This window comes from Muscardinus avellanarius (genome assembly GCF_963383645.1).
Source record: "Muscardinus avellanarius genome assembly, chromosome: 3".
NCBI classification, from domain to species: domain Eukaryota; kingdom Metazoa; phylum Chordata; class Mammalia; order Rodentia; family Gliridae; genus Muscardinus; species Muscardinus avellanarius.
In genome coordinates this window covers 38,232,652-38,248,495 of record NC_137788.1, presented here as the reverse complement: position 1 = coordinate 38,248,495, position 15,844 = coordinate 38,232,652, and the positions used below count along the sequence as shown (strand labels likewise).

At 51.4% G+C, this 15,844-nt stretch overlaps 2 protein-coding genes across 2 annotated transcripts; one reads left to right on the top strand and one right to left on the bottom strand.

The window, feature by feature from the left end:
- Positions 1-264: 264 nt before the first annotated feature.
- BEST4 (bestrophin 4) lies at positions 265-3,409 on the top strand (the record flags this gene model as incomplete). The annotated part of the gene is made up of 9 exons (XM_080692216.1): positions 265-416; positions 500-594; positions 1,021-1,254; positions 1,451-1,605; positions 2,017-2,094; positions 2,351-2,548; positions 2,670-2,750; positions 2,863-3,017; positions 3,136-3,409. 9 exons carry the CDS (start codon positions 265-267, stop codon positions 3,407-3,409), a joined length of 1,422 nt encoding a protein of 473 aa, XP_080548342.1.
- Positions 3,410-8,115: 4,706 nt separating this feature from the next.
- On the bottom strand, positions 8,116-10,558 carry RPS8 (ribosomal protein S8). The gene is made up of 6 exons (XM_080692221.1): positions 10,545-10,558; positions 10,042-10,148; positions 9,438-9,537; positions 8,895-9,070; positions 8,570-8,699; positions 8,116-8,269 (listed from the first exon to the last, which is right to left on the bottom strand). Exons 1-6 carry the CDS (start codon positions 10,546-10,548, stop codon positions 8,160-8,162), a joined length of 627 nt encoding a protein of 208 aa, XP_080548347.1. The 5' UTR covers positions 10,549-10,558; the 3' UTR covers positions 8,116-8,159.
- Between the last annotated feature and the right edge of the window lie 5,286 nt (positions 10,559-15,844).

Below are 15,844 nucleotides of genomic sequence, written 5' to 3'. Positions count from 1 at the left end.
TGCCCCGCACTGCAGGGAGAGGAGCTTGGGAAAGCCTCGGCAGGAGCGGCCCCCAGCAGGCACACCGGCCCAGCTTTGCCTGCCACCCCGTGTCCCGCAGGTTCTGCACAGATGGGTTGTGCCCTGCTCCCACTTCTTATTTTCTTCTCTACTGATAACAAAGGCTGGAGGTGTGGGGGTCAGAGATGAAGGGAGGTGGCTTGGGAACTGAGCTTAGTGGGGAGAGGGACGGCTGTATGACCTCCTGCCTCAGGCCCCGGCGCCATGACGGTTTCGTACACCCTCAAAGTGGCCGAGGCCCGCTTCGGAGGCTTCTCCGGCCTGCTCCTCCGCTGGAGGGGAAGCATCTACAAACTGCTCTACAAGGAGTTCCTCCTCTTCCTCGTTCTCTATGCGGCGCTCAGCATCACCTACCGGTGAGGGTGGGGCTTGGGGCTGTCTTGTGGGGGCCCGGGCTGTCCACCTCCCTCCAACCCTGGCCTACAATGACCTTCCCCAGGCTGCTGCTGACCCAGGAGCAGAGGACTGTGTATGCTCAGGTGGCCCGATACTGCAATCGCTCTGCGGACCTCATCCCTTTGTCCTTTGTACTGGGTGAGGCCCCCTGACCTTTGGGTTGAGCTTACAGCTCTGGGCAGCACAGCTCAGAGTCGATCAGCATAGGTACAAGCAGAATAGGGGCTGGGGACCAAGCCTAGGGCTCCCCAGGAGTAGGTCGGCTTATCATTTGCTGGTGTACAGGCCTCACTGCCCCACTTGGATACTGGAGGGGAGCTAGAGGGGGCAGCCCCCTCGCACCCTAGCGGGGAGCAGATCTCAGAGTTAACCATTACCTTAGACGCCTGCTTCCCTCTTCCTGGAAGCTTGCACTCCCTTCTCCTGGCCTGGCCTGGCCTGGCCCAGCAGGGCACTGGGAATGGAGAAGGCGAGGCGTGCTGGAGCCAAATGTGCCCTCCGCCCGCCCTTGCTCAAGCCCTCCAAGCTCCCTTCCCGTCCCCACTCCACATGGCGGCCCACCAGGTTTCTACGTCACGCTGGTGGTGAACCGCTGGTGGTCCCAATACACAAGCATCCCGCTGCCGGACCAGCTGATGTGCGTCATCTCGGCCAGCGTGCACGGCGTGGACCAGCGCGGCCGCCTGCTGCGCCGCACCCTCATCCGCTACGCCAACCTGGCGTCGGTGCTGGTGCTGCGCTCCGTGAGCACCCGCGTGCTCAAACGCTTCCCCACCATGGAGCACGTGGTGGACGCAGGTGCGTCGCCCACCCGAGCCTCTGGGGCCCCAGCCCAGGACTGCCCGCAGGTGCCGGGAAGGGGCGGTCTGACCCCCAGGGGGCGCTCGAGTCCTGGAACTGCCGGGGTGTGCGAAGGAGGGCAGCCGCGCCGAGGACCAGCTGCTTCCCCTGGAGGCAGAGGATGCGTCTGCACCCCACCCACGTCACCCGGCAGGTTTCATGTCCCAAGAAGAGAGGAAAAAATTTGAGAGCCTCAAATCCGACTTCAACAAGTACTGGGTCCCCTGCGTCTGGTTCACCAACCTGGCGGCCCAGGCCCGCAGGGATGGGCGAATCCGTGACGACATCGCTCTCTGTCTCATTCTGGAAGTGAGTTGGCCTAGGGCCTGGTCCCTCAGTCCTTCTCTCGCCCTAACTTGGCAAACGTATAATAATTTTGGCACTTAACACTTATATGACTCCAACTATGTACTGCATGCACACTGGAAGCAGGCGGCTCACTAACCTCACAAAGCCCTTGGAACAGGGACCGTTATCATCCCCCTCCCACAAATGAGGAAACAGAGTGGAAAAGCCCAAGCTCGTTAGCGGCGCTGGGATCTGTGCTAGGCATGCTCACTGCAGGGCCTGTGCTCACAATGGCTCTGCCCGGCCGCTCCCCATCATGGGCACCCCCCACCCCCAGCCTGATGACTCCTAAGGGCAGCCCGAGCTTCAGGCCTGGCGCTCTCCCTAGTCTCTCTTCACTCTGCTGACCTCCTCTTTCTGCTGTTCCACCAGGAGCTGAACAAGTACCGGGCCAAGTGCAGCATGCTGTTCCATTATGACTGGATCAGCATCCCCCTCGTCTACACCCAAGTAACTGCCGCTCACCTCCCCGTCCTGTGCGGTGTCCTGTGCCGTGTGTGAGATGGTCCTTGTCCTGGGCCAGTTCGGTCCCACGAGGCACTGACCGGCTTACGGTCTGTCTCATCCTCAAAGCCTCCCTCTGCCTCCAAGGTGACCCTATCCTGCTGGGGACACCACCCTGTTACACGTGTGATCGCCACCCTCATAGTCGGGGTGGGGTTTCTGTCTCCCCACATGATCTCAGGCCTGGCTTTCCCCGGTGCAGGTGGTGACCATAGCTGTATACTCCTTCTTTGCCCTCTCCCTGGTCGGCCGCCAGTTTGTGGAGCCTGAGGGAGGGTCTGCCAAACCTCAGGAGCCTCTGGAGCCGGGCCAGGAGCCAGCGCCAGCACTGGGAGACCTGGACATGTACGTGCCCCTCACCACACTGCTGCAGTTCTTCTTCTACGCCGGCTGGCTCAAGGTGGGCACTGCAGTGGTCATGCCAGTTGGCTCTTTAGAGCTGTGGGCATCGGTCCACCCCAGGGGCTGGGGACAGAGTGGGGCTCTGAGCCCAGAAGACACTGTCTCTGCAACGCACACAGGTGGCCGAGCAGATCATCAACCCCTTTGGTGAGGATGATGATGACTTCGAGACCAATCAGCTCATAGACCGGAACTTGCAGGTGAGGGGGTGGTCTGGGGACAGCTCCGTGGCTCCCTCTCCTCACCCGCCCTCAGCCTGGGCGGAAAGGAGAGGAAGGTCTTTGAGACCTGCTCTCTGCCCTCTTGGCCCAGGTGTCCCTGCTGTCCGTGGATGAGATGTACCAGAATCTGCCCCCCACCGAGAAGGACCAGTACTGGGATGAGGACCAGCCTCAGCCACCCTACACCGTGGCCACAGCGGCCGAGTCTCTGCGGCCTTCTTTCCTGGGCTCCACCTTCAACCTGCGGTGAGTGGCCTCCAGGCTAGATCCCAGCAGCAGGCGGGCGCCAGGCCCCTGCACCCTCTGAGCCGCCGCCCCCAGTCCAGCCCGGCCTCAAGTCTCCCGTGCCCCGTCCCTCCCGCAGCATGAGTGACGACCCCGAGCAGAACGTGCAGGTGGAGGTGTCGCCGGGGCCCGCCCTGCCCGCGCCCGCCGCGCAGACGCCGCTGCTCGGCCGCTTCCTGGGCGCAGGAGCGCCCTCTCCCGCCATCAGCCTCCGAAACTTTGGCCGCGCGCGCGGCGCACCCCGGACCCCACATCTGCTGCGCTTCCGGGCCGAAGAGGGCGGCGACCCCGAAGCCTCTGGCCGCATCGAAGAGGAGACGGCCGAGTCTGAGGACGAGGCCCTGGAGCCTTGAGGCCCCGCGGCGGGTGCTGGCGGCCCGCCCCCTGCAGCCGCTCGCGCTCCCGCCGCCCGGGCCTGCCTACCAGCCTCAGAGCCGCCTTTGCTGTGCGCCTTCTGCAAGGGCGTTTAGGGAAGGCCCTTGAGCGAGAAGAGGGAGGGAAGAGCCTGAGCCAGAGCTGGGGATGTGTTCATTTGGGCGCGCAAGAGAAGGTAGGAGGAGCTGCGTGGGAGGGTGAAGCTGGGAAAAAGCAGGCGTGGAGAGCCAGAGCCCTGCCTGCTGCGAGGTTCGCTTCCTCGTTGCCCAGCAACGGGGAGCTGGGCCAGTGGTCCTCGGAGTTGAGGGAGCATCAGCATCACTGAATGTCTTCTCAAGGGCAGGGCATCACTCCCGGCCTTTCTGATGCGTTGAATTGGGAGGGAGTTCAAGAATAATCCCAACAAGTTTTCAGGTGATGCTGGTGCTCTGGGGGTGACCAAGATCCATGCAGGAAAAAAATGTCTGGAAGGATATACCTTCTTCATCCTGATACCCTAACTCACTTAAGGGGGGGGAGGCGACATGTGTACTTTGCTTTATCCGTAATGTTCGTTTTTGTTTGCAATGAGAATATATGATTACTTGTACAATTGTAGCTTAAAACTGAGTTGGTTGCCAGGCGTGGTGGCGCACGCTTGTAATCCCCGCACTTGGGAGGCAGAGACAGGAGGATCGCGCAGGTTCGAAGCCAGCCGTGCTGGCGTGAGACCCTGTTTCAAAAATATAAAATAGGTCTGGGAGTGTAGCCCGGAGGAAGAAGGGCTTCCAGGAACCCCGGTACCACCAAAAAAATAAAAAACCAAAAAAAAAAACCAAAAAACTGAGTTGGCATGTGTACAGTAGGATGTAGATGAATAGGAAAGGGCTGGGAATATGCCTTGAAGGATGATTAAACTCTGATGTGAACATCCACCACTCTCGACCTTCAGCATCTGGACCTTGGTGTGTCAAGTCTGCCTCCACCCCCTGCCCCAACGAAACAGAGAATGGAGGACTTAAGGGCTGGGAGCAGGAGTCCATCTCTATGCAGTGTTGGGAGCACAACTGAGAGCAGAAGGGCTTTGTGGAAACAGCCCCACAGAAATCGGAGTTGTCCCATCGTGTCTCACTACTGGCTGAGGCTGTCCTATGCCATGATTCTCTTGTTTCAGCCTCCCAAGTATTAGGAATACAGGCCTGTGTCATCACAACCCTCCTGCCTCAGCCTCCCAAGTACAGTTTTGCACCCCCATGCCCAGAAGATTCCTAGAAGAACCTTCCTTAGAAGATTTCCTGTCTTCTAAACCCTTTGGTCCTAGAGAAAATAGTGAATGACAAAACTGTTCTGGCTACAAGACAAAGCCAGCAGAGGAAGACAGCAGGAGGCGCAGGAGTGGAGCCCGCGCCCGGAGGCTGCAGAAGAGTGGAAAGCCCGCTTTGCATCTTTTCGAGTGACAGCGGGAGACTGAACATTTCTAAAACCCTTTCCAAATCTGTAATGCTGGGCTGGTAGCACCGAAGGCAACCATTCAGAAGACATGTGATGCTTTTTGCAGGTTTCACAGGGGAGATAGCCTTGCTCCAGGGCAAGAATAGTCAGTAGAGACGGCACGTGGGTAGATTCTAGAGGAAGGACCACAATCTGATTGACAATTAGAAGTCAGAAAGGGAGCTGGGCATGGAGATCCATGCTTGTAATCCTGGCATTTGGGCCTTTTTTTTTTTGGTGGTACTGGAGATGGAACCCAGGGGCATTCTACCGCAGGGCTACATTCTCAGACCTATTTTATGTTTTACTTGGAAACAGGGTCTCTTAAGCCAGCTGAGCCTGGCTTTGAATTGCTCCATCCTCCTGTCTGCCTCCCAAGCGCAGGGTATGTGCCACCATGCTGGGCACATTTGGGCTTTTTAAAGTTCTTTTTTTTGGTTTTTAAAACATAGGGTCTCCCTGGGTTGCAAAGGGCCTTGCTAAGTAGCTGAGGCTGTCCATGAACTGAGATCCTCCAGTCTCCACCTCCTGAATGCTGGGATTACAAGTGTGTACCACCATGTATGGGCTAATCCCAGCATTTGGGTTTCCCACCAGCCTCAGCTACTTAGTGAGGCCCTTCACAACTCAGTTGACGGTTGGATTGCATCTCATAGCCAGCCTCAGTTCTGGCTACAAGACAAAGCCAGCAGAGGAGGCCCTTTGCAACTCAGTGAGACCCCCACTTCAAAATAAAAAATATAAAATAGGGCCGGGAATGTTGCTCAGAGGTAGAATACCCCTGGGCTCCACCCCCAATACAACAACAAAAAAAAAAAGGGCAGGTCACGGTGGTGCACACTTGTAATCCCTGCACTTGGAAGGCTGAGACAGGATTGCAAAGGTTCAAAGCCTGCCTCAGCTATTCAGTGAGGCTTTGAGCAGCTTAGTGAGACCCTGTTTCCAAATATAAATAGGTCTGAAAGTATAGCCTGGAGATAGAAAGCATATGGGTTCCAACCAGTCCCACCAAAAAAACACAAAAGGCAGGTCTAGTAATGCAGCTCTCATTGTAGAGCCTGCCTGTGGTAGGTCCTGTATTAGATTCTCAGCACAATGCAAAAGAAAAAAAGCCCTCAGCAGCCTGCCTCAGCTTTCAAGTACTGGGACATACTCAGCTCACTTGTTTTTTTATGATACTCTGAGAATGAACCAAGGGGCATTCTATTTCCCAGGACACCTCCATTCCTTTGTTCTTGTGGTACTGGGGATGGAACCTGCGGACACTCTACCTCTGATGTACACTCCCAGTACTACTTTATTCATTTTGAAACAGGGTCTCACTGAGTTGCAAAGGGCCAGAGTAGCCGAGGCTGTCCGAGAACCGCCAGCCTCCTGTCTCAGCCTCCCAAATGCTGGGATTACAAGCGTGCACCACCATGCCCTGCTTCCTTTTAATTTTGAAAGCCTTGCTCTGTTGACTAGGCAGTTGTCAAACCTGAGTGCTTGGTTTGATAGTTGTCAATCCTCCTGTCTTCCAAGTACTGGGATTATAGGCATGTGTCACTCACTATATCCTGCTATAAACATGAGTACCTAATAAACTACCACCTTTCCACTTGTTAAGAGACATAGCAGAAAAAAATTATTTTGTTTTGTAATTTGTCAGATTAAGACATACAGACATGTTGGGCATTGTGGTGCATGCTTATAATCCCAGCATTCGGGAAGCTGAGACAGGAGGACCCGGGTATGCAAACAGCCTCAGCTACTTAGTGAGGCCCTTTACAACTCAATACAGGGGTGAGGGTTGGGTTTCATCCCCAGTACCAAAAACAGAAAAAGAGAAATGGACAGGAGCTGGGGTCTTGCTTGTTTTTCCAGCATTTGGGAGGCTGAGACAGACAGGAGGAAATCCAGTTTGTGGACAGCTTTAGCAAGGTAGCAAGATCCTGTTTTCAAATAAAATATAAAAAATTAGCTCTGGGGGTATAGCTTGGAGGGTAGAAGGCCCCTGGGTTCCATCTGCAGTACCACAAAATACAAAACAAAAAAACACCACACAAGATAAGGACAGAGCTGGATTTGGTGTACTGTTATCCAAGTATTTGGGAGGCTGAGATAAGAAATTACAGGAAGGAGTGACTATAAATTTAGAATCTGAGCCAAGTGAGGTAGTAATTTGTAATCCCAGCACTTGGGAGGCTGAGACAGGAGGATCACACTAGCCAGCCTTACCATTTAGGCCTTCTGTATCTTACTGTGACCCTGTTTCAAAATAAAGTAGAGCTGAAAATAATTCTAGCTGGGCTTGGGAGGCGGAGACAGGAGGATCATGCAGGTTCAAAGCTGGCTTAAGAGACCCTGTTTCCAAAATAAAAAAAGTATCCGGGCTTCAAAATTAAGAATAAAAAATAGGGCTGGTGATATAGCTTGGAGGTAGAATGCCCCTGGGTTCCATCCCCAGACCTGCAAAAACAAAACAAAACAAAAAAAATACACAAAACACTGCTGGGCATGCCTATAGTCTCAGTACTCGGGAGGCTAAGAAAGGACTTCCAGTTCAAGGCCACCCTCAGCAACTCAGTTGAGACCCTGGGATGGTGTAGTTTGTAGTAGTGTATGCTCAGCATGGCCAAGACCTTGGGCTTAGACGGGCATAGTGGCACACATTTGTAATCTCAGTACTTGGGAGGCTGAGACAGGAGGATTGCAGGTTTGAGGATAGCACCAAGCAATTTCTGAGGCCCTCCACGACTTAGACCCTGTTTCAAAATAAGGGTTGGGGGTATAGCTCAGAGGCAGAATGCCTTGGTTTAATCTCTAGTACCACACACACACAATGAAAAAAAAAAAAAAAGAAAAAAGAAAAAAAAAAGACCTTGGGCTCAATATATACACATACACAAAGTTTTAAAGAAACAGTAGAGTCTGAAATTAAAAATTACAATTTCGGTATCAGCCCAATACTGTCAAGAGTCTGAGGGCTAGGAAAACTAACACATTTACACCTGGCCTGCACATGCCACAAACCCATTCCCACTGAAACCCAGTAAGAAATACTGCCTCTATTACAGTAAGACAGCCAGCAGAAGAGGAAGACTTCACTGAGACCAAGTTGAGGCCAGTCTGGATTCTACACTGGGGTGAATCAGGGTCAAAAGAGCAGAAGGTAGGGAGGGATTTGAGGAAACCAGAAACAAGTGTTCAGATGAGAAGAACATGGGACACATAGAACAATAAACACCTTTATTACACGAGCTAAGGAAGGAGGGAGGACTATTTGCCTTTCCGGGCCTTGATTTTCCTCAGGTAGAACTCCAGCTCCTTGCCTTCCAGGACATAGCCATCCGCTCGCCCACACTGTCCGGGCCTTGATGCGATGCAGGCTGCAAAAGAGCACGGGATCCTTGATAAACGACAGAGGCCCTAACCCAACCCACTCATCTTAACAAGTCTCAGTGCTGGCACTCTGGGGGCAGGCATGAAGCCCACTGTCTCCTCAGATAGACTTTATCATCACTGAAAATCAGTAGCAGAACTGGACAAAGTTTTCATCACTAAGACAGTCCCCTCAGCCTGGGCATGGGCCCTGGCATCATTCTCCCCCTCGAGATCACACACCTGGGAGTCAAACAAATCACACACTGTGCCTGTGGCCCCAATTCCCCTAGCAACTTCCATCTTACCAAGCAGCTTGCCCTGCTGGAACTGTTCCTCCAGGAGACTGCTGATTTTGGCATTCTTTTTCCTTTCATCATACTTCTTTTGAATTTTCTTTGATCGTTTTTTGTTTAAAATCTCTTCCTCCTCAGGAGTCTGGATGAAAAAACAGATGGATTAACTAAGGGAACAAAGGTCAGAGCCCCTCATGCCTGTGCACCCCATGCCTGCCCTCCTCAGCACTCTAGGTGTTCATCTCTCCCCTTCAGCAGCAGAACTGGACAGAGTTCTCATCACAAGAAGGCTCAAAGTCAGGCAGCCCCCAGCCCCCCGCAGGGAAGCAACACGCACCAGCTTGGCCCCCTTCTTGCGTCCCAGGGGCAATGCATAGTGGGACTCGTACCACTGTCGGTACGGAGTGCTATCAACGAGCACGATACAGTTCTTCACCAGCGTCTTGGTGCGGACCAGCTCGTTATTGGACGCATTGTAGACAACATCGATGATCCTTGTTTTGCGGGTACAACCTGCTCATTGGAGAAGTCCAGAATCAACTCACGTGACCCTGAAACTGGCCTCCTCTCCCCAGGAAGGGCAGCACAAGGGAACCCTAAGATTTACCCACCCATGAAAGCATCAGCTCCCCTTCCACAACCCATCCTTTCCAGAGGTGTGTGAGAACACCATGTCTAGAATCGGCCCCTCAGGCTGCGGGAGCTAAAAAGAACAGGGCAGGATAGTCTGGGTGGAGGAGTCTCCAGCCACCTCAAGGTCAGCAAAGACAGTCAAGTACTTTGGTGTAGTCCGTGGACTTCCTCGGAAAAACAGTGACTGGATCTTAGCATAGAAAGGTTAGGTGCTGAGTTCCCACCCACTTCTGAAAGCCCCACTCACACTCAGAGCCCCAGGAGAAGTTGCCCACATCCAGTCTCAGGGCTCGGTACTTCTTGTTCCCTCCTCGCACTCTGACTGTGTGTATGCGGCGGGGGCCGATCTGAAGGAGACAGGACCTGGGTTATCAAGGAGAACCCGCCAAACGAAGGCAGGGACCCGGGCTGGATGGAGGCAACAGTCAGTGTAACTATGACAAGTCCTTCCACTGGCAAATGGCACCTAGGTGGCCAAGACGGCCACGACCATGCCTAAGGATACCTTTTTCATCATTCTGGTTACCTCCAAAAGGAAATCCCCGCCCTTCACGTTTAAACTCTCCAGTCAACAAAAATGCCAGGCTACTGATGGTCATGAGCGAAGGCCACCCCTTCCAGGAACCCCTCAAGTCCTGGTGGACACCATCTGTCTCTACCAGAGCCTAGACAGGGTGCAGAGACCATTCTATTGCCTTAGAATTAACTTGCGAAGGTGGGGAGGCCTCCCAAGCCCCTGTACAAAGAAATTACATGGCACAAGGAGCGCCCCCCCCCGCAGCCAAAAGTAGAGACGCGAGCACGCTCCATCGCAGGACAAGGCGCCCCCACAGCGAAGCCAACGCACCCACCTTAGTATTGGCAGCCGGGCGTCCCAGCTCATACTTCCGCTTCTTGTGGTAGGGCTTTCTCTTGCCCCCAGTCTTGCGGCGCTTGTGCCAGTTGTCCCGAGAGATGCCTGCAGGAGGGAGGGAGGACGCAAGCTTCAGCCACTGCGGCTGGGTGTCGGCGGCTCCCCGCTCCGGGGCCCGTGCCGGGCGGGCCACGCGCTCAGCTCTCCAAGGTTGGCTTCCCCACTGCACAGTCGGCCATTTGCAGCATTACCGAGGTGTCATCATGCACGTGCGGCCCGGCCCCGGATTCCTTCTCGCGGCAGCCATGTTAGTCCGTCCTGCAGCTCGGAGCCCCTAGAGTCCCCACAGTGGGCCTCAACAGCCCAAACCTGAGGCCATCGGCCCTTCATAGCTGTCTGGGGCCAGAGGTCCAGCCACCCGCACTCCTAAAATCGCCGCGAGGTAGGATGGCGCCGGATTGAACTTACCCAGTCCCCGTCCCAACCCAGAGAAACACTCACCCATCGCTCGGCGCTGGCTGGAAAGAGGAAACGCAAGGGCTCACGGTCCAGTTTGTGAGACGTTGCCCCGCCCCTCACGTCTCTTCCGGGCGACCTGATGACGTCACGGCGGCGCCGAGGTTCTGGGGATGTGGTGGGGTCGGTCTCCCCGCGCTCCGAGCGCTGCGACCTGGAGCGGGCGGGGGCGGCGCTCTCCGTGGGGGTGCGGAGTTTAGGGCACGGTTGAGCCTGGTTCTCTTTACCTTCGGAAGCCTCGTTTTAATCCTGTAATCCCAGTCCCTGGGGCGCTAAAACTAGAGGATCGCAGTTTCAAGACCAGAGCGCAGTATTTTAGCAAGACCGTATCAAAGTAAAAAGGGAGCCGGAGGTGGTGGTGCACGTCTGTAATCACACTCCTTGGGTGGCTGAGACAGGAATATCACAAGTTCAAGGCCAGCCTCAGCAATTTAGTGAAGCCTGCTTAAAAATAAAAATAAAGCCGGGCATGGTGGTGCACGCTTGTAATTCCAGCATTCGGGAGGCTGAGACCGGAGGATCGTGGTTCGCGGACATCCTCAGCTACTTAGTGAGGCCCTCCGCAACTTAGTGAGACCCTGTTTCAAAAATAAAGAATAAAAAATTGGGCGGGGGCTGTAGCTTGGAGGTCGAATGCCCCTGGGTTCCATCTCCAGCTCAGCAAAAATAAATAATAATAATAATAATAATAATAATAATAATTAATAATAATAATAATAATAATAAAGCCGGGCGTGGTGACGCACGCTTGTAAAGCCAGTAATCGGGAGGCTGAGACAGAAGGATGACAAGGATGACGGTTCGCGGCCAGCTTCAGTTACTTAGGCCCTCCACAATTTAGTGAGACCCTGTTTGAAAATAAAAAGCTGGGCGTGGTGGCGCACTCTTGTAATTCCAAGCATTTAAACTGACACAGGAGAGCCTGGCGTGGTGGCTCACACTTGTAATCCCAGCGCTTGGGAGGCTGAGACAAGAGAATCGCACAGGTTCAAAGCCAGCCTCAGATATTGAGTGATGCTCTCAGCAACTTAGACCCTGTTTCCAAATAAAATATAAAAATAGATCTGGGAGTATAGCCCAGAGGTAGAAAGCCTTCAGGTTCCACCCACGTACCACCAAAAACAAAACAAAACAAACCTAAGACAGGAGGATCATGGTTCACAGACAGCCTCAGCTACTTAGTGACGTCCAACGCAGTGACCCCCTGTCTCAAAGAATAGGACTATGGGGTGTAGCTGGGGGGGAGGGTAGAATTCTCCTAGGTTCCATCCCCAGTACAAAAAAAAGGGGGGGGGGAGCTGGTGTGATGGTTTACACTTGTAATCCCAGCATTTGGGAAGCTGAGACCAGAGGATCTTTCGTGGACAGCCTCAGCTAATTTAGTGAGGCCCTTTGCAACTCAGTGAGACACTGTTTCAGAATAAAAAATAAGGCGGGGTTGCTCGGAAGTAGAAAGCCCCTGGGGCACATCCCCAGTAGTGCAAAATAAATAATAAAATAGAGCTGGGTGTGTAGTAAAGGCCTAAAATGCCCCTGGGCTCAATCTCCATTACCTAAAAAAAAAAAAACAAAAAAAAAACAAAAAAAAAAAAACATATGGGCCCCTCAATATGCACACTGGATGCAGTATTGAGTAAAAGAAAAATTTTTCATATTAATTTCATATCTAGCACTTAAGCTGGGTTGGTGGTGCACGCTTGTAATCCTAAAGGTTCACAGCCAGCTTCCGCTACTTCATGAGGTCCTGTGCAACTCATGAGACCTTATTTCAAAGTAAATAATAAAAAAAATAGGACTAGGAAAGTAGCTTGGAGGTAGACCCCCCCAAAAAAAAAATGACCAAAAAAGAATAATGAAAAAAGAATTATACAAGGTCTTGCTCTATTGTTATCTTTGAGTTTACAATCCTGTTTTAGTCTCCCAAGTACTGGGATTTACAGATGTGACTGACCCCAGCCTTTTTTTTTTTTTTCCTAGTAGTGCTGGGGATTGAACCTAGGAGCTTGTACATGCTAGGCAAGTGCTCTGACACTGAGCTACAGGCCCAGACCCGACCCCTCACTCCTTTTTGGTACTGGGGATGGAACCCAGGGGCATTCTACCTCCAAGCTACAGTCCCAGTCCTATTTTTTATTCTTTATTTTGAAACAAGGTCTCACTAAGTTGCAGAGGGCCTAAGTAGTAGCTGAGGCTGTCTGCAAACCTTCAATCCCGCTGTCTTAGCCTCCCAAGGGACCCTGTTTCACTAACATATCCCACCATGCCTGGCTCTCCCAGCACTTTTTTCCCCCCCTTTTCGTTAAGACAAGGTTTTGGCGGACATAGTGACACAGGGTTGTAATCTAAGTACTTAGGAGGCTGAGACAAGAAGATCACAGGTTTGAGGACAACATCAGCAAATATTGAGACTCATCAACCTAGTGAAACCCTGTTTCAAAATAAAAGCTGGGCATGGTGGAGCACGCTTGTAATCCCAGTACTTGGGAGGCTCAGATAGGAAGATTGTAGGTTCTCGGCCAGTCTCAGCTACTTAGTGAGGCTCTCAGCAATTTAGTGAGACCCTGCTTCAAAATAAAGAATAAAAAATAGGGCTGGTGGTGGGCTTGGAGGTAGAGTGCCCCTGTGTTCAGTCCTCAGTACTGCAATAAATAGATAAAAATAAAATAGGACTGCAGGTATAGCTCAGAGGCAGAAGGCTCCTGGGTTAAATGCCCAGTACCACAAAAATAAATAAGACAAGGTCTTACCCAGGTTGGCTTTAAACTCGTGATCTTCCTGCTTCAATTTTCCGAGCCTCTGGAATTAAGAGGCATGTGCCAACTGTGTCTGGCTATTTTTCTTTCTGTTTTGGGCACTGGGGATTGAACCCAAGGGCATTCCACCTCCGAATTATACCCCCAGCCCTATTTTATTTTATTTTTTTAGTGGTGTTGGGGACTGAACCCAGGGACATTCTACCTCTGAGCTATTTTTTGGGCAACAAGTGAGATCCCCAACTCAAAAAACAAACAAAAGGCTAGGTGCAACGGCACACATCTATAACCCCAGTATTCTGCAGGCTGAAACAGGAGAATCACGGATTTGAGGCCAACCTGGACATCACACAGAGATTCACTTTCAAAATAAAATAGAAAAAGCTAAAAAATCCAAGCATGATGGCCCACACCTCTAATCCTGGGTCTTGGAGGCTGAAAAAGGAGGACCCCAGGTTCCAGGCCATTGTAGAGTAATTTAGCAAGACTGTTTCAAGATTAAAAAAAAAAAAAAGCCCAGGAATATAGTTTAGTTGGTAGAGTGCTCCTGAGTTCAATCCCCAGCACCCCAAATAAAATAAGAAAGGCCAAGCTGGGGATAGTAGTGCACTTGTAATCCCAGCATTCGGGAGGCTGAGACCAGAGGATTGTAGTTTGTGGACAGCCTCAGTACTTAGCGAGGCCCTTTGCAATTTATCAAGACCCTGTTTCAAAATAAAGAATAAGTGCTGGGCGTGGTGGTGCACACTTGTAATCCCTGCACTTGGGAGGCTGAGACAGGAAGATCGTGCAGGTTCAAAGTCAGCCTCAGCTGGATTAAGAAACCCTGTTTCCAAATAAAAAATATAAAAATAGGTCTGGGAGTGTAGCCCAGAGGTAGAAGGCCCCTGGGTTCCAAACACAGAACCACACAAAAAAAAAAAAAAAAAAAAAAGAATAAAATACAGGGCTGGGGGTGTAGCTCAGAGATAGAATGCCTCTGGGTTCCATACCCAGTACTGCCAAAAAAAAAAAAAAAAAGACTAAATAAATAAAAATAAAATAAGAAAGTCCTGGGTATGTCTCTCAAGCAGTAGAGCATCCATCGGTTCAATCCACAGTAATCCGAACTGAAATTTTCAAAATAATCCAAGTTCGAAACATTCAAAAATAATTGTGTGTGTGTGTGTGTGTGTGTGTGTGTGTGTGTGTGTGTGTATCACTGAAATTTTAACCCAGGATTGTTCTATCTCACAGATACATTCCCATTTTTTTCTTTTTTTTTTTTTTGTGGTACTGGGGATTGAACCCAGGGACATTCTGCCTCTGAGCTACACCCCCAGCAGAATTTTTCATTCTTTTTTTGCGGCATTAGGGATGGAACCTGGGGTATTCTACCCCTGAACTACACCCCCAGCCCAGCCCCCCCCTTTTTTGGCGCATCTGGGGATGGAACCTAGGGGCATTCGATTGCCAAGCTACACTCCTGCCCTATTTTTTATTCTTTAATTTGTAACAGGGTCTCACTAAGTTGCAAAGGGCCTCACTAAGTATATGAGGCTGTCTGCGAACTGCAATCCTCCAGTCTCAGCCTCTCGAAAACTGCAATTAAAAGTGTGCGCCACCACACCCAGCTTCCCAACCCTATATTTTATCCTTCTTTCCTTCCTTCCTTCTTTCTTTCTTCCTTCCTTTCTTTCTTTTTTTTCTTTCTTTCTTTCATCTGGAGCCTTCCGAATGCTGGAATTATAAGCGTGCGCCACCACGCCCAGGTTTTATTCTTTATTTTGAAACAGGGTCTCACTGAGTTGCAAAGGGCCTAAGTAGCTGAGGCTGTCTGTGAACCGTGATCCTCCCATCTCAGCCTCCCAAGTACTGTGATTACAAGCATGCACCACCATACCTGGCTCTTTATTCTTAATTTTGAAACAGGGTTTCACTAAGAAACCTTTATTTTTTGTGGTACTGGGGGTGGAACCCAGGGGCTTTCCTACCTCCAGGCTATACTCCCAGACCTATTTTATACTTTTTTTGGAAACAGGGTCTCACTAAGTTGCTGAGAGCTGAGGCTGAGCTAGGTAGCTGAGGCTGGCTTCGAACCTGTGCAATCCTCCTGTCTCAGCCTCCCAAGCGCTGGGATTACAAGTGTGCGCCACGACACTCAGCTGAATTTATTTTCCAAGACCAAGTGTATTCCCTTCACCCTTCAGGTCCTTCCCTGTCAAGCAAGTCAAATGCTTTTTTTTTTTTTTTGCCAGCATTCCCAGTCTTTTTTTATACTGAGGATTGAACTTAGGGGCTTTCTACCTAAACTGCATCCCCAGCTCTCTCTCTCTCTCTCTCTCTCTCTTTCTTTCTTTCTTTCTTTCTTTCTTTTGTGGTACTGGGGATAGAACCCAGTACCATTCTACATCTGGGCAACACTCTCAGTCCTATTTTTTATTCTTTTTTGTGGTACTAGAGATGGAACCCAAGGGCATTCTACTTCCAAGCTATACCCCCAGCCCTATTTTTTAGTCTTTATTTTGAAATAGGGCCTCATTGAGTTGCAAA

What these genes read in the sequence shown, in the direction of transcription:
- RPS8 (XM_080692221.1), bottom strand. An exon ending in CTTCTCCTGGGGCTCTGAGT is followed by an intron (nt 9,071 to 9,437) that starts GTGAGTGGGGCT and finishes TCCAATGAGCAG; the next exon opens with GTTGTACCCGCAAAACAAGG. An exon ending in CCAGCAGGGCAAGCTGCTTG is followed by an intron (nt 8,270 to 8,569) that starts GTAAGATGGAAG and finishes GCTCTTTTGCAG; the next exon opens with CCTGCATCGCATCAAGGCCC.